Source organism: Lemur catta, chromosome 18 (genome assembly GCF_020740605.2).
Source record: "Lemur catta isolate mLemCat1 chromosome 18, mLemCat1.pri, whole genome shotgun sequence".
NCBI lineage: Eukaryota > Metazoa > Chordata > Mammalia > Primates > Lemuridae > Lemur > Lemur catta.
In genome coordinates, this window is record NC_059145.1 from 37,524,334 (window position 1) to 37,549,864 (window position 25,531).

Consider the following 25,531-nt stretch of genomic DNA (forward strand, 5'->3'; position numbering starts at 1 on the left):
GAAAGGTGCAGACTCAGGTCCCTGAAGAACAAAGTTGAACAATGCCTGCTCAGGAAGTTCATCGTTGTAAGACTTGGGTCTCATGAAAGGCCAGCTAGTAGCACAGAATAGACATTAAGGGGTCACAGCAGAATACACAAGGCAAAAGAGTCAGTAGGAGGGGAACGGAGTTTGAAGGTGATCAGTGGAGAGTGCAGCATTCTCAGGCCTTGAGGTGCTGATTTCCTGGGAACAGTCAGCAGAGGGACAGAGAGCCTCCTGGGGGTCCTATGGGGGAAAGGACAACTTCTCTCAGGAGTTTTGGTGGGGGAAGAGTCACTTAGCTCTTACCTGGGTATACAGAAGGCAGTGGCTCAGAAGAGAGACTGGTCTTCTGAGAAATCAAAAGGAAGTGGGAAGTGAAAGAGGTATCCAGGAACACTAGTAACAAGGAATGTAAAGCCCCCAGAAGACCTTCCCCATGGGATGAGGACTCAATTCCAGAGCAATGCCAGTTTTGAATACACTGATACAGAGGGCCTTTCTCTGCTGACAGCTTTGGGAGTGACAGTCTTACCCAGACTGTTGAAGTTTGGTTAAGTGTTTCAACCAATCAGCAAACTATCCCAGCTCTTTGCTTCATACTCCTGGAGTGGGAAATGTCATATTTAGTTGTGAATCGCAAGTATAAAGGGACTCCACACACTAATTCCTAGGGAAGAGAGTTCCTAAGAATCAGATAGAGTTATCCTTAAGTCAGGAGATGATGAAACACATGCTTAAGAAGCACAACTCAAAGAAGTGAGGACTCTGCAGGTAATCCAATCTGAAGAAAATGATCGGACCCAACATGGTTCACTTATTTCCTTTCTTAAATAGCTATTTTGTCCCTGTTCAATTTTTATCTACAAAGAAATTAAGTAAAGGAAATCAAGAATCACTACAAATGGTAATCCTGAATCACTAAGTAGTACTGTGTTTCCCAGGCTGAGAACTTAGGCTAAACCAGATGGATGGGGCTTGAGAAGCCCTTGAAAACATTCTGTGGAAGACAATAGTGACAGAAAATGCCTAGGCCTGATCTTCCCAGCCTCTTATCATCAGCCCTCCCCCACTTGGGCCTGGTTCACTAAGTGTTCCTGATCAAAGAAACTGTAAAACATGGTTCCTAGGCTCTGAGACATTTCCTGCTTCCCTCACACACATGCTCCTGTTTGGTGTGCATGCACACTTGCCTGCCAACACACAAAGAGACAGCAGAAAAGTCACAAAGTATTTTCAGGTTCACTTAAAAAAAAAAAAAAGGGCAAAAACCATGAAACTGGTAGCATTCCAATTTCCCATGTTCCCACCCCCACCCCTCTACACAATAGAAGCTGCACACATCAGAGAAAGCCTTCTCTACTCAGGTTGGCCTCCCAGAATTATGGCCTATGCTGAGTTGAAGCAAGACCCAGCCCTGGAACCACTAAGGGTACAGAGTAGGCATGTGCTGCCTCTCAGAATACCCATTTACTTCAAAAGCCCATCTCTCCAGTGACTGGTTTCAGTTCCCTGCTGGGATGGTTTCTGGATTCTCAGAGCCTGCTACAGTGATTTCCTAGAAATGAACACAGAAATATCTCTGTTTCCTCCAACACACGTGCACACACACACACCTCTGGGATCCCAGCTCCAGGGCCTGAGAGGCATCAGTAAAACCCAGGTTCTGAGTGTGTTCTGCAGATTGGAGATCCAGACTAGCTCCCTCCTACTGCACCAGCCTCAGCCTAAGGGCCCACTCCAACTGAGTCCCTCCACCATCCATTCTTGGGATGCATCTGAAAGAGAAAGTACTGGTTGGAAATGCTATTTTTAAATTACTAAAATAATTTGCATAGCTAAATTGTAGATCTAAGGCTTCTATGAGTAGAAGAGTTAAGTGTCTGGCAGGATGCTTATGAAAACAGAGAAAGAAAGCTCCTTAAGTTCCACTTTTGGTGTTACTGGACAACACAGAAACACACATGTACACACACACACCCCATCACACAGCTCCTTGTCTCTTCTCTGGGGATGATACCCCAGAGTCTACAAAAGCCCTCCAACAGTGGAAATGGGCTGGGCTAGTCAGAAGAGCTATAGGAGCTACTACTGGGATGACTTGACTAAGCTGCCTCTGGGGCTGGGAAGAGACAGGTGCAGCAGCTGCCCAGCCAGGAGGGAGCCATGGGTAGGTGGTAAAGCTCTAAGGCCAGACAAGATTTGTTCATCATAAAGAACCGACTGGCAAAGTCTCAGGGGGAGGGGGCAGGACATGCCAATAGGAAGATTGCCAATGTTTATGCTTAAGGACTAGATGCCCTTTCTCTGGCACTGGCAACAAGAAAGGGGAGACCCAGAATGACTGATGTGTTCTTTTAAGACAAAAGCCAGCCTTAAGGCTCCTACAGAGGAATAGCTCCTCCATGCTCCTTTGAAAAAGATGGAGGCAGCTGACACAGGCCCACACTGATCACCTGATAGGCTGGGAAAGCCAAGACATTTCCTAACAAAAAATCAAGAGTCCATTCCCTCAACCCAGCAGCTGCCTATCCATAGCTTCACTAATCAGCATAGAGAGCCAGCTTCTAAGGTCATCCCAGGAGGACACAGCTCTAAATTTGGGGCCCCTTACTTCCCAATAGCAAACTCCATGATCCCAAGTTTCAATCTCTGTGGAATGAATCTCACTCCCCACTAACTACCCTGATCTTCCTGAGAGGCCGTCTCTCAAAAAGTTAGTTGTTTAAACCTCAGTCAAGCCTAACTCTCTTTCCCTGGTCAATGTACCATCTACGCAGGATTTTTTTTTTTTTTTTTTTTTTTTACCAGTAACTATGGGGACCAGGATATCTTAAAATGTCCCTTTCTATCTCCTAACATCCCCTCCCCCTCAAAACAAAACAAGACACATGGAAAGTCCAGATAATAAATAATTGCCCATAGAAATAAATTAACACGGAGCTCTCCAACAGGGAAGAAAAGGAACAGCAAAGACTACCAGGATGGGGCAGCTGGGGGCTCAGTTCCATCCTGGTGAAATGTCTTTTCCAGCCACAACTCCATGAGCTCCCACTCACACACTGCAGTGCTTCTCTCTCCCAGCCTCTGCACACAGACAACTCCCACCCTGGAATGGGAGATCTGCTTAGAGACAGCCATTGGGGTAAGAGACAGAGGTTGGTAATGCCCATTTTCTCTCATGATTTCCCCCAAATTCTAAAAACAAATGTGCCTCTAAAAACCAGGGACTTGAGTTAGCTGGGCCTTCTCTTCACCCAACTAGAAGGAAACTTGTGATTTCCATGGCTCTCTTCCTGGGCTCACCCTGATGTTCACACTAATAGTTGCCATGAACCACTACACTCTGATTTCCATGTTTAAAAAGGTAAATTCATTTTTCAATTTCCCCCTTAGTTCTTCCCTCCCTCCCCTCCCCTCCCACCTTCACCCCTGCTCTGTTACATACATATACATACACACATAAACATACACACACACACTCACAAACACACATACCTGGTCTGTTTCCTTCCCACCCCCTAAAAAGACCCCACTTCACATGGAATCTCAGTCTGCTCCCCCTGCCCACCCTCCATCTCTCACTCACCCTACCTCCCTTCCCACCCCTCCCCAGGCCAAGCTAAGTCACCCAGTAAGGCAGCTCTCTTGGGAGAGAATGTTCCCAAAGACAGAAATGGGATGTGAATTTCTACACTCGGATGGGCAAGCAAGCAAGCAGACAGCATAAGCAAGGCAGGAAGGAAGAGAGGCAGCTGCCCTGCCCCTCCATCCCTGTTTTGGGTCCCTGATTTCCCACTATTGCTGCTCTGTTGGACTTTTTTTTTTTTTTTTTTTTTGCCTTTTTGTTCAACAGCAACAGAGCCCTGCCACTGTGGCCAACCACTCTTCTTTGTACTCTTCCTTTTCCCTCCTGCCAAGTGCCCTATTCTCAGAAAGCCCAAATCACTGCCTTCCAGCTTGGCGGACAACCTGCTGGGCCCCCCACGTGATGTGGGGGAGGGGGCTCCCCAGCTATTTCCCAGTGACCTCTATCACATCATCATCCTTATCTTCATCCTCATTGGAGCTGAACCCCACCTCGGCAACCTCATGAGAGTCAAATGGAGGCACCTGGGACCGCAGGAGGCCACCAGCTTGGTAGCCTGCATGTGGGGACATGTAGCCTGGGTAGATAGACATGCCCCGAGAAAGATTGCTGGACAAGACAGGGGAAGGAAAAGGCGCAAACATCCTCGGCTCGGACAGGAGTGGCTGTGAGAATGGGAGTGAATAGCTGGGTAGTATCCCTGGCACAGAGGGGTTGAGCATGAAGGAGGGATTGCTGGCAGTGACTGAGGTAGCCGTGGAAGAGGAACTGACGGGGCCTGCTGGCACCAGAGGGTCAGTAGTCACTGGAAACACCAGGCGGGCATCTGCCAGCAAATTGGACAGCTGGTAGTAGGAGGGGGTACTGCCCATAAACAGGGAGTTCTCCCCAGCCTGGGAGGTGAAGGGGGGGGTGAGGTTATGATTTAAGGAGACGGGTGGCATGGCAAACCCGCTAGAGACTGGATACCCGTGTTCATACGGCTGCACGGGGACGGGCAGATGGCCCTTCCTTGACCGCCGGCGGGCTGACTCCTGGGCAGCAGGCGGTGTGGCCAACTTTCGCTTGTGGCCCCTTAAGTCCAGCACTGGGTGCCTATCACCACAGGGCGGGCCAGTCACCAAGAGGGAACTATTGAGGCAATGACCCCCAAGTCGAGGCTCAGTCCCAAGAGCTGTCCCAAGAGCTGTCCCAGGAACAGCACTGCTGTCCACAAGTTGGGCCGGGGGGCCAGGCAGAACGGCATTGGTGCTTGGGGAGCTCTGACGGGATTCCCGGGCAGCAGCCACATCTGCATACTGCTGGAGCTCACTGATGATCTCTGGGCTGTCAGGAGAGACGGGCCTGGCCAGCCCCTCAGGGTCAGGGGCTTTGGGTGATGAGGCACTGTGTCTGCCGTTGCTTGTGGACTCACGAGAAGGCCCCTGGGAACCTGGGGACAAAATGTAGGTAACTGAGTACCAGAATGGCCAGGGAGAGAATAAGGGTAGAGGGGAAAATTCCATTTAAAAAAAATCCTGTCCTGTAGTCCCCAAAAGTCTAATAGTTCGATGTCTAAACATCACCCAGTCAACCTTTCCCAGTCACAAAGAAATTCTTTCATCCCCCAAACAAATCTATGACAAGGCATGTGACTCTTCCACACCCCAGGTGATTCTACCTCTACCAAGGTGAATTCTGTCCAGGCGAGGTGGCTCACGCCTGTAATCCTAGCACTCTGGGAGGCCGAGGTGGGAGGATCGCTTGAGGTCAGGAGTTTGAGACCAGCCTGAGCAAGAACGAGACCCTGTCTCTACTAAAAATAGAAAGAAATGATTTGGACAGCTAAAAATATATATAGAAAAAAAATTAGCCAGGCATGGTAGCACATGCCTGTAGTCCCAGCTACTCTGGAGGCTGAGGCAGAAGGATTGCTTTAAGCCCAGGAGTTTGAGGTTGCTGTGAGCTAGGCTGACACCATGGCACTCTAGCCCGGGCAACAGAGCGAGACTCTGTCTCAAAACAAACAAACAAACAAACAAACAAACAAAAAAACCAAGGTGAGTTCTATGAGATAATGGATATGACACACTAAAAGATCAATCTTAAAACAAGTCAGACTTTGTCTGAGGGTAAGAGACAGTGATCAGGGTGGAAAAAGAGGAAAATGAAGGTAAAAAGCAGTTCATCCTGGTTTAAAAACAAAACAGGCTGAGCACAGTGGCTCATGCCTGTAATCCCCAACACTTTGGGAGGCAGAGGCAGGAGGTTTGCTTGAGGCCAGGAGTTCGAGATCAGCCTGGGCAACACAGCCAGACCCTGTTTCCACCAAAAAAAAAAAAAATTAACTAGGCGTAGCAGCATAAGCCTGTAGTCTCAACTATTTGGGAGGCTGAGGCAGGAGGAACAGCTGAGCCCAGGAGTTCGAGGTTACAGTGAGCTATGATCATGCCACTGCACTACATCCAGCCTGGGTAACAGAATGAGACCCTGTTGCAAAATAACATAACATAAAACATAACATAACATAACTAAAATAAAATAAAATAGTAAAATAAAAGTAAATAAAATAAAAATAAATAAAATAAAAATAAACAAAACAAAATAAAAGTAAATAAAAGAAAAGTAAATAAAAACAAAATTCATAGTTATGAAAGACAACTGGAACAACTGGGAAATCTGAATATGGCCTGAATACTAGGTAATATTATGAAATTGTTGTTAACGTTTTTTTTTTTAGCATAATAATGGTGAGAATAAGGAAGAGAATGTCCTTATTCTTAAAATGCATGTTCAAGTATTTAGGGATAAAATGACATGATGTCTTCAACTTACAAATGACTCAAGTAATAGAAAGAGAAGGGGAGACAGAAGGTTTATGAAAAATAACAATCATTGGATCTAGGTACAGGGTATAAGAGTACTGTTCTTCCAACTCGTATGTATGAAAATTTAAAATTTCCACAATACATAGCTGGGAACAAGAGCAGTCTAGCTCTCATATCTCAGTGGTGGGAGCAGAAATGAGAACCACTCCCACTGAGGAGAAGAACTTGGCAAGAGTTCCTAACATTGTTAATGTGCCACATATATAGCCTTTGACCTGGCAATCCCACATCTAGGAATGTATCCTATAGATATACCCACACAACTATGAAAAAGCAGTGTCAGCACTGGTAGAGTGACATCATCTAAATGTATATTGACAGGAAACTGGGTAATACATTGTGTTATGCCCTATCCTATGCAAACCTTCAATGAGGCATATCTAGAAGGCATGATAAGGAATGAGCTAATATTGGTAAGTGAAAAAAGGAGTAAATAGTATATTATAGTATATTAGCATTTGTTTTAAAAATACAAAGAAAATTTATATACATATATTATTTATATACATATATTTTTATACATACACTCACACAACCCTGTAACACGTATAGAATATCTCTGAAAAAACACATGAGAGTAGTACCTCCAGGGAGGAACAGTGGATGGCTGGGGACATGGGGAGAGAAAAACATATTTTTCACTTTACCCCTTTTGTTTTACTTTTTGAATTGTGAAACATGTACATATTATCTATTCAAAAAATAAGTTAATTACAAACCAAACCAAACCAATGTTGTGTAGGTCAATGGAAAGTATAAACCACCACACCTGAGGCAGCCATCCGACCATCTTCAGGGGCCTTTGGTTTGCCAGTTGCCCGGACAGCAAAGATCCGCCCATCACTAGTACGAATGTACGTCCCTAAGAACAGGTATGAGGAAGACTATTAGAAGCAGTCAGCAGAAGTATAGCCAACCCTGGGAAACTCCAGACCTAGGCACCATGGGCTTGGAAATAGCTATAAAATTAGGTCTCATACAGTCTCTCAAGAACCCTGAAATTAGGAATAGGATGACTGAGCTATGGACCCATAATTATTTATTTACTCCACAAACATTGATTACATGACTACCAGGTACCAGGCACTGCTCCTTCCCTCCTTCCTTCCCTCCCTCCCTCCCTCCCTCCCTCCCTCCTTCCTTCCTTCCTTCCTTCCTTCCTTCCTTCCTTCCTTCCTTCCTTCCTTCCTTCCTTCCTTCCTTCCTTCCTCCCTCCCTCCCTCCCTCTCTCTCTCCCTCTCTCTCTCCCTCTCTTTCATTTATTTATTTATTTATTTATTTATTAATTTCAGCTCATCATGGGGGTACATAAGTTCAGGTCATATACATTGTCCATGTCCCGCCCATCCCCCCGAGTCAGAGTCCCAGGCGCGTCCGTTCTCATTCTCCAGACAGTGCGCCTGGCACTCATCATATAGTCATACCTCCATCCCCTCCCACTCCCACCTCCCCGGGTCTGCACCTTCAAGCATGACCATTCCCCAGAGGGTGTGCAACGCACTCGTCATGTAGGCCAGGCACTGTTCTCAACAATGGTGTACACAAGACAGAAAAAGACCCTGTCTAATGGAGCTTAACCTGTCTATAGAAGGGGAGAGATAATTACACCAGAAAATATCAGGAAGGTTTAAATGCAAAGAAGAAAACAAATAGGGTCTGTCAAAGAGAATAAGCTGGCACCCTATGTATCCAGGTACTCTGGCCAGGTCCTCCTCTTGATCTGAGAGGAAGGAGCCTTATTGGCTCAATATCCTCTCTCTCCTGGCAGGAATAATTCAAGAAAGACCTGCTTTCTGTTCCTACAAGGCACTAATCTATCTTTTCTTTGCTCAATCTCCTGGAATATCGGGGCTGCCTCTAGGCAGGAGTTGGCAATTTTTTTTTTAAGGAACCAGATAGAAAATATTTTTGGCTTTATAAGCCATAAGGCTTATAAGGCTGCAACTCCTCAACTCTGCTGCTATAACATGAAAAATAACTAGGCATGGCGGTGTTCCAATAAATCTTTATGGACACCGAAACAGCTAGGCATGGCTGTACTCCAATAAATCTTTATTATGGACATACAATTCTCACATGTTACAAAATATTATTCTTTTTTTTCTTTTTCAACCAACTGAGAATGTAAAACCCATTCTTAACTTGCAGCTACTATAACAGGCAGCAGGCTAGATCTGGCTCATGGGTCGTAGTTTGCTGACCCTGCTCTAGGATAGGAAGAGCCCAGTAAAAGGGGCTAGATTCTAGGCTAGGAAGAAGCCAGCAACGGAGCTGGGTACAGTCTTCTTTATGTGTCCATGTATTTCATAACACTTTCTCCCTGACCCTAAAGGTACTCTAACCCAACAGAGGCTAAGGCAAAATCTCCTCGCTGAGATTTTGTGAGGCCTCAAAGGAACCTCACACAGGTTCTTATGAGGCTTAGTTAAAAGTTAACATGAAAAACAGTATGTCAACACTATTTAGCCCCAATTTTTTTTTTTTTTTTTTTTTTTTTTGAGACAGAGTGTCACTTTGTTGCCCGGGCTAGAGTGAGTGCCCTAGCATCAGCCTAGCTCACAGCAACCTCAAACTCCTGGGCTTAAGCGATCCTACTGCCTCAGCCTCCCAAGTAGCTGGGACTACAGGCATGCGCCACCATGCCCGGCTAAATTTTTTCTATATATATTTTAGTTGGCCAGATAATTTCTTTCTATTTTTAGTAGAGATGGGGTCTCGCTGTTGCTCAGGCTGGTCTCAAACTCCTGACCTCTAGCAATCCACCCGCCTCGGCCTCTCAGAGTGCTAGGATTACAGGTGTGAGCCACCGCGCCCGGCCTAGCCCCAATTTTTTATTCCAGCAATTCATCTCTCTCTGTAAGGGGGTCAGAGGCACATGTGGACTTTTTAAATTACCACATTGAAAAATTTTATCATGTAACCCTTGTGTACTAATTTACCCACACAATACATTTCCTAGCCAGGGATCCTCACCCTGTTCCAAGCAAGTAGGTAAAGATGACACAATAACATATATGCTGGCTTTTAACTCATTCCATAGCTCTTTCCCCCCAATTTTGGTCTCCCTTTATCTACTATCCCCATCTCAAAATTCTCCATAAAAATGATGGCAAGATACAGAAATGTAGGAATCCTAATTCCCTCCTTTTAAGCCATTGACTGATATCCTTTGGGCTCAATTCAACTCTGCTAAGCTCCTAGAAATGCCATTTTCTCATTCTTCCCCCAAATGTAACATTCTTATGGGATCATTCCTATGCCCCCTCTAGCTCAAGCCATATGTATCTATTCTGCTTCCCAGCCCAGCACTGTCAACCAAAAGGCAGGGGATGGGTTCCTTGGTCAGGCTCTCACCTTTTGTCCCACGGATGATGTGGATGCTCTCACCAGCATTAATTCTTGCCTGTACATCTGTGGAGCTGTTGAGTCCAGGGATAACAATATCTAGGGAAAATATAGATCTCAAATTTAGATTATACAGGACCTGACTGAAGCAGGGAAAGAAAATGCAAAGTCCCATGTCCACCCCAATTCCTCACTGGCTTCTCTAAAGCCTCTCAGTGGAATAGAGATCTAGAACCAAGGAAAGTGAAGCAAGCAGGACCTTTCACAACTGATTAAACAAAGAATACTATGAACACCAGAATCTTTTTAGAAATCAGATCATCTTTCAATTTCCTTTGATTTAACTAGAAATACATTGGCCAGGCTCGGGTGGCTCACACCTGTAATCCTAGCACTCTGGGGGAGGCCGAGGCGGGTGGATCGCTGGAGGTCAGGAGTTTGAGACCAGCCTGAACAAGAGCGAGACTCTGTCTCTACTAAAAATAGAAAGAAATTATCTGGCAAAAAAATTAGCCGGGCATGGTGGCACATGCCTGTAGTCCCAGCTACTGGGGAGGCTGAGGCAGGAGGATCACTTGAGCCCAGGAGTTTGAGGTTGCTGTGAGCTAGGCTAACACCATGGCACTCACTCTAGCCCGGGCAACAGAGCGAGACTCAGTCTCAAAAAAAAAAAAAAAAAAAAAAAAATTAGAAATACATAGTTTTGGGTTTGGAAAAAGTTTTAGTCCAAATGGTTATTTCTATGTTTTTTCCTCCTCTTCTCTAAACTATTTGCACATATCTGGTCCACATCACTATGGGCCCCAAAAGTGGCCTCAAGGTTTTCCTTGCTGGTATTACCCCACAGCCGGAGAAGAGTATTTTCTTTATCCTTTTTTTCTTAAGAGACACCCAGACTGGTATGCACTGGCACAATCATAGCTCACTGTAGCCTAAAACTCCTCAGGGCTCAAGTGATCCTCCTATCTCAGCCTCCTGAATAGCTAAGACTACAGGCACATGCCATTATGCTCAGCTAATTTTTAAATTTTTGGGCGGAGATGGGGTCTCGCTATGTTGCCCAGGCTGGACTTGAACTCCTGGCCTCAAGTGATCCTCCCGCCTCAGGATTACAGGCGTAAGCCACCATGCCCAGCCAAGAACAGCATTTTCAAGAATCAAGAAGAGTATTTTCATAGATTACAAGGGGCTTTTTCTTTTCATTCATTTCAAATTTTTTAAAATAGACATGTATTATTTTCATTCTTAGAAAAATCAATTAAGACATTTTCATTAAAATTTATATATCATGAATATTTCTAAATAACAAGATAAAAAAAAAACAGAATCATGAAAGGCTTTCCTTCCTAATCACCCTGAATCACAGAACCAACCCCAGGGGTAGATGGGCTGCCCACCAGTGGTCACTGGCCCACCATGCTCAACCCATATCAAACTCACAAAGAAGCAAGCAGCAATTCAGGTCTAATTATGTAGGGAGGTTGATGGCTGTCCTTTATACCCAGCTGACTCTACAATCAGGCAAGGCTGAGCACATTCATACCTCTGTAAGAACTTATGAGATCAAACCTAAGTTCCAGTGACATTTCCACAATCCCTGCAGTGCTCAGAGTCTATCCCACCTACAACACTTGAAAAAAACCAGGTCTGTGTTGTTGTTCTTAAGATATTTCACTAGAATGCAAATTTCTCAAGATCAAGAACCACTGTGTTCTCTATTTTTACCTACAGTGCCAAACGTAGTAAGGCCTAGAATACAAAGGTTTTGAATGAACAAAGTAACTTTAAAAGTGATAGTTGTCCTGGAATGAACCCAGGAGTCCCACCTGTTGTGGTGACCACCTTCTGCACGAGGACTCCCGCTCGCTGCAAGTAGTTAATCGGGAAGTTCATGGATGGATTTGTGCTGGAGGCAGAGCTTACACTGCCTCCCAGTGGGACATGCCGGGGCATCATGGGGATGGGGGTGGACTGTACAGGACGAACACTGGCCACAGGCTTTTCATCACCCTTCAGAGTTGGCTGCCTGTGAGAGAAAGACAAGCGCACAAAGAGAGTTCAACAGAACAGCTCTTACTTACCTTTCTCCAAAGGCTGCAGAGCCTCTCTGCCCCATTCTACACCCTCGCTGGCTGCTCAGAGAAGGATCAGAAAAAACTGCAGGGTCTGGTTAGTTCAAAAGGAGACTAGAGACAGACTGACACAGAGTGGCAGAGAAAGAAGCAGAGGGATAAAGCCTATCAGCATCTAATAAGAATCAGAGGTCGGTGGAATAATAACTTTCTAGAGATGTGAGGAAACATCTCCTCCTCTAGAATTTGAACTATCTACATTAGGAGTTGGTCCTTGAAGAGAAGTTAGGAAGTTGTCGAGATGCAATAAGAAAAGGAAACATTCACCAGACCACAGTGTATGCTAAGTTGAAGACCAATAGGTAGAATTTTCCCCACTCTTCCTAGAGCCATGTGATGCCACATGTTTAGGTGATCTTGAGTGATAGTCTATCCCAACTTTAACCATCTTTACTCTCTCTCTCTGAAACCTCAAGTCTCAATAAGTAAGACAGATACCTTTCTTTCCTCCGTATTACCTTTTTTTTTTTTTGAGACAGAGTCTGACTCTGTTACACGGGCTAGAGTGCTGTGGCATCAGCCTAGCTCACAGCAACCTCAAACTCCTGGGCTCAAGCAATCCTTCTGCCTCAGCCTCCCGAGTAGGTGGGACTACAGGCATGCGCCACCATGCCCAGCTAATTTCTTTCCATTTTTAGTAGAGACAGTGTCTCGCTCTTGCTCAGGCTGGTATCGAACTCCTGACCTTGAGTGATCCACCCACCTCGGCCTCCTCCGTATTACTTTTCACTGGGCTCCTCCTGGCTCCTGCTTACGCCAGTCTCCAAAATGCCCCTTCTGTCATGACTACCACAAAAACAGCAGCAGCCAAAGCACTGTACACAAAAGCCAAGCTCCTAAATGGCACAGTACCACAGCCAGCCTGAGCTCTGGCTGTGCATCCCTACCAACATGCCAAAATGTTACCCCATGGTCAATGATGCATTCTTTACTATTCACCTTTCAAATGGACATTAGTACTTTAAGAAAGCTACCCCTGATTTAAGATTTTTTTTTAAAAAGTCCCTGTCTATAAGCTGTCTGAAGTCTGCATCTTTGGTCTTTGGGCTTGGGAAAGAAACCTCATTGGACTGGCATGTTCTTCCTTGTTTGACTGAAGACTGGTGTTAAAGTAAAGAACACTTTAACACCACTCTGCTTTTGGAGCTAGTCTGCACAACTCCTAGATCACACTGCTCTCGGGTTGCTATAAGCCCCTTTGAGAAGCTCCCTGGTCCCTGCAGACCCCTAAGTCCCTAGATAGGCCAGACAGCACATGCTGGGGCCCATTTCCTCAATGTATTCCCAGGGTGGCCTGGCAGGAGTTAGAGGCCCTGGTCCAACATCAATGAGACTTCTTCCTGGATCAAAAGTCAGACGGGTTCCAGCCTGATATTCTACAGAAACTAAGACTAGGAGTTTGGATAGGAAGTCCTCCTCACATGGACCCAGACAGGATTAGTAATCAGCAGGATCATGGTATGGCTCATCAAATGCTGTGAGAAGCTGGTGCCTCCACAGGGCTGGAGCTAAGCCAGAGACAGAGCTGACATCTCCTCACAGCCCAACCTGGACCATTTGTTATGTCTTCTCCCCACATGGCTTTTCTCCCACTGGGCTCAGGCTTAGTCCACTCCTGCTGTTACACAGAAAAAGCCCAAAAACAAGAAAGAAGGGGTGGAGAACAAGAGAGGAGAACCTTCCCAAGCAATAGTATCTTGGAAAATGACAGAAATTAAAAGTCTGAAGGCTTTGAAAGAGAGTGACTTTCTACTTGGAAGTATCTTTAATTTGCTACACAAAAAGTAACAAATTTACTCATTAAAAAAATCAGTGTTTTATATAAAATCTTAAATGGTTTCAGTTCCTTTAGAGCTTCATTTGGCAAGTTTTTTTTTTACATGAGAATCTTAATAAGAAAAAACTTTTAAATCTATTCCCCTCAAATAAAATAATTATTATTAATTCAAGAGAATCAAACAATATGCAAACCAAATATAAGATATGCAAACCACTCAATCAGGCAGTTGATCTGGTTAATAAGTGGGAGGGTGAGGGTTGTGAGGCACTGTCATGAAATGAAAAAAAAAAAAATAAACATAGATAACTGTTCTGTAACATCTTACAAAGAGTCTCTCTCTCTCTCTCTCTGCTTAGCAGTTGGCTTCTACCCTGCTTATATTCTGAATAGTTCTAGAAGTTGTACTCAGGAAAGGGATTTTTTGCTCAAGATCATGGCACAGCCACAAAATGAAATCCCATTAGGAATAGCAGAATTCCCTGACTACAATCCAAGACCCAGGGAGAACATGGCCTTTACCCTTGAACATCACTGCTAAGTAAGGTATAGGACCAAGGTGCTAAGGGTAGGATGCACCTGTGAGGAAGGACTGGGCCTCTCTGTTTTGGGAAGTTGTAACCTCCACCCCCACCCAGGGACCCAGAAGGACCTTCCTGAGTCACAAGGCCAGCAGGTCACTTTTTCAGCCTGGGCAGTCAAAATCAGAGCCACTTAAAACACCAGGGCTGAACTGCTTTGGCACCTCACCCTAGAGCAGAACCTGTCAGTTAATAGCAGCCAAGGAGCAAGTTGTAGGCTCTTTCTTCATCTAAAACAGGAATCAGTTGAAAGGCACTTAGGCCTAGTCCAGCAGCAGAACCTCCCCTTTCAGCAACTCACCAGTTTCTCTGACTGAAGGCAGGGATGCTGGTCAGACTCTGGTCACTGGCGGGGTAATACTGCGCATATGATGGGCGGGTATAGGGGACTGATGTGCGTTTGTCTTCCTCATAGCTTTTCTTTGCTGCTTTTTTCTCAGCCTTGGTCAGCTTGTGATCCTTTCGGTTGAGGAGCAATGACTCATGCTCAAAAGGCTCCTGGGGACACAGAAAGATGTTGATTTAATTACTAGTCTTTATGCCAAAATGATTGAAATACAATGAGCCTTACTTTGAAATCAAGAAAGGGCTGGCTGTATCTAGCATTAGTGAAGAGTCTGCTTACAGACCCACAAGCAGGTTTTACTATCTTTCTGTCAAGAGTAAAATTAATGAGTGGGTATGGTGGCACACGCCTGTAGTCTCACCTACTTGGGAGGCTGAGGCAGGAGGATCGCTTTGAGCCTATGAGTTAGAGGTTATAGTGAGCTATGATGACGCCACAGCACTCCAGCCTGGGCAACAAAGCTCAAAAAAAAAAAAAAAAAAAAAAAGTATAATTCACAACTCTAACCTACCACCAGCTTTAGACACCTAAGCCTGCCTTCCATGTCAAAAGATTGAGGGAGTTCAGAGAATTAACAAATTACATTTTCAGAACTTTTCCCATCTCTTTCTGCTAGGAAAACTCATACTGGCCAAATTATTCCACATGGCAGAGTTTAGCACTCCTAGGACTAGACTAGCAATGTGAATAGGTGTTTGGGGGTAGGATGGGGTAATGCGTGGGGCAAGAAAAGAACCACTTCAGTCCAAGTCGCCTGTATGAAATACCACCTCAGATGAAGAAAACAAGCTTGCCAGACAAACCTGCCTTGACAGAGACTGCCACACTGGGGACTGCATACATATCAGGTTCTTACCTTGGTGATGAGGTGAGGGTACTTCAGACAGGCAAGTTGCAGGACAGATTCCTTGATCCCCTTTACATTCAAGGATACTTGGGGAGCTGGCTCCTTCTCAACAAAGTGCAGTAGGTTTTCTACCTCCTTCCGGGTAAAGTTCAGCATTGGATTTAGATCATCTACCACCCGATCTAGAAGGGTGAAAACATGGAGAAAGTTAGTACATGGCAAAGACTATAAAAACACTACTACAAAAGTCAGTAGAGAGAAGGGAAGTTGTGAGTGGCATAACTCTCATTAATAATAAAAAGTTATCCCATATATGAACATCAAAGACCAAGTCTGAGGCCCTGGTGAAATGGAAACATTATATAAGAAAAACTTGCATAAATAGCTTGGCTGTTACCATTAAACCCACCTTCAACAAGTTGAGGTCAATCATCTTTAGCAATGATTTAAATCAGAATGAGATGAGAGGAAATGCTGGTTTTCTATGATTCAAAGCCTGCCTATGTTCCCACATCCTGTGCCTTTCTCCTCTCCCATCCTTGACACTATAAGGATGTTAGCCTGTGTAGATGTGCGTCTCCTGAGCCTGGAAGGTGGCCCACCTGACATGCCCTGCTTGGAAATCTGACGGTCATAGATCTTCTTTTCGAGGGTGTAATCAGCCACAAGGCGATAGATGTGACAGGGTTTTTTCTGGCCATAACGGTATACCCGACATACTGCCTGGGCATCATGGCAAGGGTTCCAGGAAGCATCAAACACCACTACTCGATTGGCACCAATCAAATTCACACCCAAGCATCCGGCCCTTTAAAACACAAGCCAACAATCATAGAGCCTTTAGTCTTACAGATAGTTTTCAAATCTGTTTGCCCTCTGGGACTCCTACCCCAATATTACTCTTTGTTCTAGGCACAACATACTCGAAGATTTTGCTGTCCTGCTGATAAACAGTGTGTTCCTCAAGCACTGAAAAGTGTGGTCTGAAATCCAACATGAAAGTGCTTACCAGCTCAGAAAGAAAACCCACTCTCCATCCCTCTGTAACAAGTAGGACCACCACATCCTGACTCCAGAGTGATGTTCCTTGGTGAGGGGAAACTTCTGTACACAGATGTTTCTGGTGTTTTTATTTAGACTAACAGCTTAGGAGAATGACCAGCTTATACTCTGCCAAGGGCATTCTGATGGCAGAAGGCAGCACAGCCTTCAAAACTGCTTGGCATGAGACAGTGCCATCAGCCTTTTACAGTTACATTGCATTTTCTACTTTTTTTAAAGCACTTTCACATCATCACATCATCTAAGCCTCAGACCACTCCTGAGAGAAAAGCTAATTATTACACAACAGTTGTTAATGAAGGTCAGAGAACTTCGGCACTATCATGACTGCCTTGCTAACACAACTTCCTTTTGGGGTTCCCTCTCTGATATCATAAACAAGTTGCAAATCTGAGCAGATCTCATCTGATGGAAGTTGGATGAGACTTTGGGTACGTGCCCATGTGGCCAATGGCCTGAACACCCACCCCTTTGATCTCCCCTCTCAGGATCAACTCACCTTGTGGAGAGAAGGAACAGCCAGGTGGTGAGGTTGCTGGGATCATTGAACTGATTAATGAGCCGCTCCCTCTCAAAGGCAGGGGTGCTACCATCTAGCCCTAGGAAGGAAGGAAAACCACAAAAAGTGGATAGATGAGAGCAAGGGTACACAGCAAAATCACTGGGCAAAAGTGTTTTAAAAAAAAATAAAACAAACAGAAATACTACAGAGCTCAGTTCCCACCCCCTGGACATATCATGGGTCTACAGGGAGGCCCAGGCATCTATAATTTGAAAATACTCCCAGGCGATTCTCATGTGCAACACAGATTATAAACTACATTTCTCAGGACAATTCTAAGGCCAAGGTTCTTAAACTTTAGAATGCACAAGAATCACCTAGAGAACTTGAAAAACACTGGCTCAAGGTGACCTCTCTGACTCAGCCCTGTGAGTCCTGGTGAGTGCAGAAGGACTAAAGCTTTTGTGTTTTGATATGGGTGATGTTCCCCCACCAGGAATCTACATTTTTAACAAGTTTCTGAGGATAAGCACTTGCTGTAAGGAAACATAAAAGAAATACATCTGGAGTAGTGGTATGGGACTCGAGTGAAAGCAGGGGAGCTCAAAGGAGAAAAAAACTTTAGTTGAGAGGCGGGGCAATATTTTGTCACCTTGGGTAAAGGGCAAAGCTAAGGGTAGGAAATACCACATGGAGAACTGAATTACTACAGCTGGGGGAAGCAACAGTTTAATTGGCGGGTATTGGGATTCTCAGTTAGGACCCTAGCTTACCTTTTCAATCTGAGTTCCCAGTTTCCAAGCACAGCTCAGCACTGACTCATTAGGCAAGCCTACATAGTAAACACAAGCTCTGGGCCAGACCTTATGCTGGGAGTCTCCTCTATACCCCGTGAACCTTCATTTCTCTAAATCCTTCCTTTAGATTTAGACCAATGGTTCTCAATAAAGGTGATTTCTCCACTCTCATACTCCCCAGGGGACATCTGGCAATGTCAGGAGATATTTTGGGTTGTCAAAACTAGGGGATGCTATTGCCATCTAGTGAGTAGAGACCAGAGATGCTGCTAAACATCCTACAATACACAGGACAGCACCCTACAATGAAGAATTATCTGGCCCAAATGTCAACAGTGCTGAGGCCAGTATTTCTCAATTTTTTTTCACTACCAACCCCCTAAAGGAGCCTTTTTAGACATTTTTCCCAATCCTACCATGTCTTCCATAAAATTTTAATACCACAGATATACCTTATATCTGTTTATGTACTATATGTACATCTCTGACTTATACATTTAAAAAGTTAAGTTTTTTTCACACCCCTCCCCCAAAAAAGCAATTTTCATCCCCTTAGGGTATTATCTCCCACATAGAGGATGCATGATCTATGCTTGTATCCACTGTGTTCCTTCTGCCTAGAGTGATCTTCAGCTATACTAGCTCTGTATATTCAAATTCTCCCCATATTTTCAAGAAGCCTTCTCCCTCCATCATCTCCACAGTGATTCTATCCTCCTTAGAACCCCAGTCAGGGCACTCACTCAGTGTTACTTTGTATTTGTCCTTGAGTTGTCACATCCCAGATGAAGACAAGGCCTACATCTTCTACTTCTTTATACTCCCTCTATCTCTCCCAAGCCCTCAGCCCCTAGGACAGTGCCTCATACATAACAGCTGGCTCTTAGTATCCCTCTGCTCTTTGGCTAACACAGACATTGCTACACATTTGATGGAGAGTGGAGTAGGAGAAAAGAAAAAGGAAGAGAAGGAAAGGAAACCCTTGAGCAGACTTCGTCAAGTCTCCAGAAACAAAGCAGCAATAAACTCACGGAAGTAGCTGACGTTTCGAACCCACTTCTGTGCTCCTTGCCCTTCGGCACCAGGCAGACAGGGCATTTCTCGTTTTTCTAGGAACTCCTCAATGAGAGCCAAGGTAGAAAGGCTTTGGCTGAAAGGGAAAACATTTGGTTCAGATGGCTCCCAGACCCAAGGGAACCTTGTTCCCAACAGGTCCACACTCTTGTGCAACCTTCTGACAGTGGGAGCTCCCACAACCTACCCCCTATAAGAGCAAGAAAAACCAAGGGTATTCTCCCTAGTGCATAATGGGAGCAGAGTCAGCCACATACTTATTACCACCACCACACTGAAAAAATACTCTACTGTCTCCATTCTTTACTTCCTCAGTTGAAAATTTCTGGGGTTTAGCTCAATGCAGTGTAACAAACAGCATTAAAAACCAACACCATATGAATATACATTAGATCTGATTTTGGACCAATCTTTATGGGTCTTACTAGAGAGACAGAATCACTCAGCTGCTTCCAAAATATGCAGAGCCAGTCTCCTCAGAAACGATCCATAAAATTAGAAGAGCGCTAGGCTCTCCCCAAGTTAGAATCACTGATGTCCTCTCAAAGTATGTCACGTGTGGAGGCTCCCAAACTAGGCTCCCTGCCACTTGGCTCTCCTTGGGGCATAAACTGGTCAGAAGAGAAAAGAAGTAATCTACTTTGCGTGTTTTCCTGGGGAGTCAAACTTTGATGAGACTCAAAAGCTCCAGCGAGAATGAGAATGTGACTCTGGAACAAATCACATCACTTATTTGGTCTTATATACAAAATTTAAAAAAAAAAATAAAAAGTTGGGGACGGACAGAAACAGATTAGACCAAGAATCAGCAGACATTTTCTGTAAAGGCCCAGATAGCAAATATTTTAGGCTTAGTAAACCACATACATAAACTCTGCATATTCTTTGTATTTTTTTTTACAACCATTTAAAGATGTAAAAACTATTCTTAGCTCTCAGGGTGAACAAAAACAGGCCATGATTTGAAGGATTAGACTATTATCTCCAATGTTAGCCTAGAGTTTTCAATTGTTCTCTGTGGAGAAATCACATTGGGCAAAGAAAGAAACTCCAAGAGAGAAAGAAAATGTAAGAAGGTCCTCACAATAAGCACTGGTTGCAGAGGCATGGAGAAGGGGCCGGTGTGGCCCTCGTTGGTCTTGCTCTGCAGGGGCAGGGTCACCCCTTACCATAAACACACAGCCTCAACTGGGAATGCTCTTCCTACCTAAATACGAGGATCTTGTCCCCAAGCTTCACACTTTCCTCAATCAGGTGGAAAAGCAGTACCATCTTGGGAGAATTCTCTAAGACTCCAGTCTGGTAATTAGTCAGAAGGTCCTTGGCCTGCAAGAGAGAAATGAGGCAGCTTGGAGCAGGTCCAAGGCCAGATCATTAGAAATAAAATTCTCTCCCTCGAAGGCAGTAGCACACTGGCCTTGTTCATAATCCCCTGCAGAGACTTCGGCAGTGCAGTACACTCTTACTCTCTCCACAGGTAGGCCTTGCACCATCCCTTCTCAGCAGTTTATGGCTATTAAATGATCTGCTTGACTCACCCATTCATATGTGACGATGTTGTTGCCTCGCTCCTGGAAAGGGTTGAAGCCAACTCCCTGTAGGAACTTGCTATTGGTTGCCTCTCCCATTGAAGAAGCCAAGGTGCTATCCTCCCCCTTGCCTTTTGTTCCCTGTGGTGGGCAGCGGGCACTGGTCCCTGCTGAGCCAAGCTCTTCCACGTCTAGGTCCTGCTCATTGGCCAGGCTCTCCTTCTGAAGGGCTTCATACAGCACATCAGGGTGATTCCAGATCTGAGGTTCAAAGGAGAGGGGGCACAGGCAAGAATACTCCAAGAGTGTCTCAGGGAGTCTGGAAACATACACTTACTCAAACACACACCTCCCAAAGCACACACTGTTCACAACACAAGGAGCCCTTCACAGTAAAAGAGCCTGCATATTAGCTTTCACTACCAGCTCTGATCACCATGAGACATAAATAGAAGAGTTCATACCAGGAGTCATGCAAATGTATTTGGTACATAACCAAAAAGGCTGTGTCACAAGCCTTGTGTTCTTATTCAAGAAAGAGCGAGAATGTTCCGCTTTTCACTGTTTGGCTATAGTCAGCTACTGTATGAAACTATGAAACAAAACTAATCTCTCCCTATAGACAAAATGTATCTGACTTATAGATAACCAATCATGTACTATTTCAGGGACTATTCCCAGCAAGAGTTGAGAACTCCCAGGAAAAGGGAGGGAAGGAGGAGAGAAGGATGAACTGCCACTGAAGCATCATCACAGACCACAATGTCTGCTTTAGTTTCCTGGCCCTGGTCTAGGACTGTGGCTACAAAAGAAATATTTTGAAACCTCACTTGTCCCCAGACACATGCCTTCAGCTGATTTATCAAAGCAATAGTCAATCAAGAATAATACCTAACAGTTCTGCTGAGAGCACAGCTGGAGATACTAAGTCAAAGAAATAGGTCCCTCAATAACAGGAAGAGAGAGATTGCAACCTGATCAAATACAGAATCCAATAGAAGGTACCCCTTGTAACTTTTCTAAGCTATCTATATACTATCTATCAAAAACTTGCCCCACAATATTCCTCCATCATCCCCCTTTTCCAAGTGAGTAAGCAGTAAGAAAGAAAGTGATTTCTCAGGTTTGGTATGACAAGTTGTACAGCTGAGGTATACAACTACAAGGGGCACCAATTACATTATACTCTATGAGTGTCACCCCTAGGAGTTGTGTAGTATACAATCAGCACATCTCTCCTTGGAGCCCCCAATCCTCCAGGGCAGTGAACTGAGGTGGCCCCCTCTCACATTTTTCTTCCTTTATCAAGGACTCCCAGTAGGAGTAACTCCCTCAAGACCACATGCATCTTTAGTCCCCACCTCAATCTTCCCTGAGGCCCCAATGCACCTTGCAGCACACACAGAAAGCCTTAAGAGGGTTCAGCCCCAGCCAGCCACTGCTACCACAGTCCCGAAAGCGATCCATGAACTGTGTGTACAAATCTCGCTGGATCTTGGAGAGCCGCACAAGGATCACATTTTCTTCCTTGGCAGGGAGATGAATCTTCAGCACAGTGTGGCCTCGCCTACAGAGGCAAACAGATTAGAAGTGGCAAGGTAGTATGGCCAGAAGGGGTCAGTGCAGGATAAAAATAGAACCTTGTTTTCCTGTCACACTTCCTTCATGAGTATCTCAACATGCACGGTGGCCTTGTAATAATCCAGAGTAGTTCAACAACAACCAAGAAGAAACTCATCTCAAGGATGAAAACTAAAGCAAAAGGCAGAGTAACCTGTCCCAGGTCACAACTGCCTGGGTGACAGAGATCACGGGAACTCGAGGTTCTTATCCCAATTCAGGACTGCCTCTCTGAGCTTTCTCCATACATGCCATCTTAACAAGGAAAATACTGCTTTAGATTAGCCTAAGCTATATCTACTGAGATACTTGATACTGATAAGGCCATACCCCTAAAATCACTTCTATTCTTTCATCGAAGTCCGTAGAATGGTAGCTCCTCTTGCTTCTCTCACCAAGTAAGATGGGCATCTCTAATAACTTTAACAATAACTTTGAGAGAAGCACTTCTAGGCCAAACTTTCAGAGAACTGAAACAGTGGTTATCCATCATCTGCTAGTTATTCACACAAAGGAAGTTTTACTACTGCCCCACTAGGAAGGGGCTCCCCTATGTAACATCCCTTCTCCCGCCCCCCCGCATAATAGCCTTGGCACACCATTGCACCAGGACCCTCTGAGGATTCAGAAAACAGGGCCCTGAGGATGGCTCACCTCTGCACAAAGCCTTCCAGGAGACTGTGCAGGACATGGCTCCGGTACCGCATGAGGCGGACATCCTGAGGTGTGCTGTCAATACACTGCCCATTCAGGATAGGGCGTTCAAACATGTTGCTGAACTCCTGACGGGTGCCAAGGAAGTCTGGGCGCACAAAGTCCACCATGCACCAGTACTCAATAAGGTTGTTCTGCAGGGGGTACCCAGTCAGCACTACCCGGCGGCGAGAGCGAATGTTCTTCAGAGCCTGTGAAGTGCTGGCCTGGCAGTTTTTGATGCGGTGTCCCTCGTCACAGATCACCACATCAGGGCCAGGGCGGCATAAGGCCTTCTCAAACTCTAGGGAGGGAAGAGGATCCGGAGTCAGAGGGTGACAGGGCCTGCTCTTAGTCAATAATATGAGAAGTAGGGGTGCACCCTGGAGGAGACAGAAGAAATGAAGGAAGCAGGAAAGCAAGAGTCAGCCCCCATTGGTAAGAGGGAGCCAGCCATTCAACCTCCTGCACATTTGGTGTGATGCTAACCTGGCTGTTGACTCTTGCAATAAAAATCCCTTTTCCCCCATTCCTTTCCTTATTTTATTTTATTTTTCTTTATGCTAAGAGTAAAACTGACTTGCATTCCTAGGGCTTACACCAACTGGGCAGCAGAGAAAGGGACCTTACAGAGTGCCAGCCTAGGATTAAAAATGCATCTGGATGAAACCAATGGGAATAATCCAGACACTTCAGTGGGCTCTCACCATTGCCAGCATCCTGGCTCCATCTAAGGGCTGGCTGGTAGGAGCTAGCTAAAGGACAGGGTCTTCCCGCAGTTATTCTCTAGTCATTGCTAAATGGCAAATTCATCCCAGTTCTACTATAGAAGCAAACCTAGAACAAACATAATCTCATAGATGAAGAGACCTATAAAAGAGGCCTCTGAACCCTTAAAAACTTTCTTCCCAAATGAACAAAGGTCCCTTAAAAAAGGGAGAAGAACTAGAACCACAAGAGGAGTGGTTTTCACTAAAAGCAACTGGGATAAATTCCTTTTTATAAATTCACAAACAACATTATAGCTACTCTGTCTTTATACTGGTGATTTAAGCACTTTATATTTTCTTAATGCTTTCTCAGAACATCTCTAGGAATTGGTAAAGGGACTAGTTACTCTTCTAGCTGTTCTGTGAGAGAAACAGGAACAGATGGACAAGGGAGTCTCCCCCAAGCCAGTGTGTGGCCTGGCCTAACCAAACTGTATCTTCTGAGAGCCATTGGAAGTTGTCCCGCCCATCTTGGGGACCACAATTTCTGGTTCATGACAACAACTCACATCAATAATGCACTTCATAGACCTAGGAAAAATCTCAATAAATAAATAAATAAATAAATAAATAAATAATGTACTTCACACCTGACTGGGTACTACCAGCAGACACTATTTCGTTTTTCCTGAAACACCACAAGAGTATTCCCAGGATAGGCTGCCCACCTCTCCGAAACTCTTGCTGTCGATCTTCCTCATCGAGATCAATGATGACCGGGTGAGAGCGTTTTTTAGTTTTCTTCGGTCTACCTGTAGCGAAGGATTTCTTGAGAGTGAGGAGTCTGTACATTTCGTACCCCATCAGCAGCACCCCACCCTCTGACACCCAATCAGCCATCACTTTAGCACGAGATGCCATTGTCCTGCAAAAGAGAAAATTTTGTGAGAAGTGAATTATATTTCAACAAAGTTGTTTTAAAAAATGATAAATAGAAGTAAAGCATTATTGCTCTGCTGCCCCCCATGAAGAATTCCTCACAATCAAAGCTGTGCTGATTGGGTGTCAGAACTCCTTACTGCCAAAGATTCCATGTGGCAGCAAGCACAGGGCTGGCCAGCTGCCCAAGGACTTTCCCATCATCCCAGACACAAATTGCACCGAGGATTGGACTGGATCGTCAATGATGGTTAAACAGCAAGAAACACAGTAACTCAATGGTACAAGGCAAGAGGAAATGACTTGTAGTTGTATACCTCAGCTGTACAACTTGTCATACCAAACCTGAGAAATCACTTTCTTTCTTACTGCTTACTCACTTGGAAAAGGGGGATGATGGAGGAATATTGTGGGGCAAGTTTTTGATAGATAGTATATAGATAGCTTAGAAAAGTTACAAGGGGTACCTTCTATTGGATTCTGTATTTGATCAGGTTGCAATCTCTCTCTTCCTGTTATTGAGGGACCTATTTCTTTGACTTAGTATCTCCAGCTGTGCTCTCAGCAGAACTGTTAGGTATTATTCTTGATTGACTATTGCTTTGATAAATCAGCTGAAGGCATGTGTCTGGGGACAAGTGAGGTTTCAAAATATTTCTTTTGTAGCCACAGTCCTAGACCCTCCCTGTATTTCATTAGCTGCATGTGGACTAGCAGTCCTAAAATCTAAGAAAGCAGAGCAGGTGATCAACCACCTGTGGGGTCACTCATTGTCTCCTCATTTTGATATGTGTAACCAAACATCACAAAAGGTAGTCTCTGCAAAAAATACAGTAAAGCCTATCTTCTCAATTATCCATGCCAATGAGGGAAAAGGGTAGCATGTAAAGCTGGCTTGGATCAAAACACAGCTTTAGATTTTTGGAAATCAGGTTGACTTGATGGCATAGAAATATAAATCATTTTATTTCAATGTAGAACAAAAACAAGGCTGGGACCTTTCAAAGCTTTGTACCATTAAAAGTCAACTGTAGGCCACACATGATGGCTCACACCTATAATCCTTGCACTTTGGCAAGCTGAGACGGGAGGATTACTTG

At 44.7% G+C, this 25,531-nt stretch overlaps 1 protein-coding gene across 4 annotated transcripts in view; it reads right to left on the reverse strand.

The window, feature by feature from the left end:
* Nucleotides 1–3,506: 3,506 nt before the first annotated feature.
* RAD54L2 (RAD54 like 2) overlaps nucleotides 3,507–25,531 on the reverse strand; it is a 73,925-nt gene continuing 51,900 nt past the window's right edge. For all 4 annotated transcript variants that reach the window (XM_045530104.1, XM_045530106.1, XM_045530105.1 and 1 more), the window contains 14 exons: nucleotides 24,221–24,417; nucleotides 22,744–23,086; nucleotides 21,859–22,036; nucleotides 20,479–20,730; nucleotides 20,148–20,266; nucleotides 18,898–19,016; nucleotides 17,067–17,166; nucleotides 16,108–16,313; nucleotides 15,515–15,687; nucleotides 14,614–14,810; nucleotides 11,649–11,848; nucleotides 9,832–9,921; nucleotides 7,247–7,339; nucleotides 3,507–5,042 (listed from right to left, as the gene is read on the reverse strand). In XM_045530104.1, coding sequence (XP_045386060.1) covers nucleotides 4,036–5,042; nucleotides 7,247–7,339; nucleotides 9,832–9,921; nucleotides 11,649–11,848; nucleotides 14,614–14,810; nucleotides 15,515–15,687; nucleotides 16,108–16,313; nucleotides 17,067–17,166; nucleotides 18,898–19,016; nucleotides 20,148–20,266; nucleotides 20,479–20,730; nucleotides 21,859–22,036; nucleotides 22,744–23,086; nucleotides 24,221–24,417 — 3,274 coding nt within the window. In that variant the 3' untranslated portion in view covers nucleotides 3,507–4,035. The remainder of the gene's footprint in view (nucleotides 5,043–7,246; nucleotides 7,340–9,831; nucleotides 9,922–11,648; nucleotides 11,849–14,613; nucleotides 14,811–15,514; nucleotides 15,688–16,107; nucleotides 16,314–17,066; nucleotides 17,167–18,897; nucleotides 19,017–20,147; nucleotides 20,267–20,478; nucleotides 20,731–21,858; nucleotides 22,037–22,743; nucleotides 23,087–24,220; nucleotides 24,418–25,531) is intronic.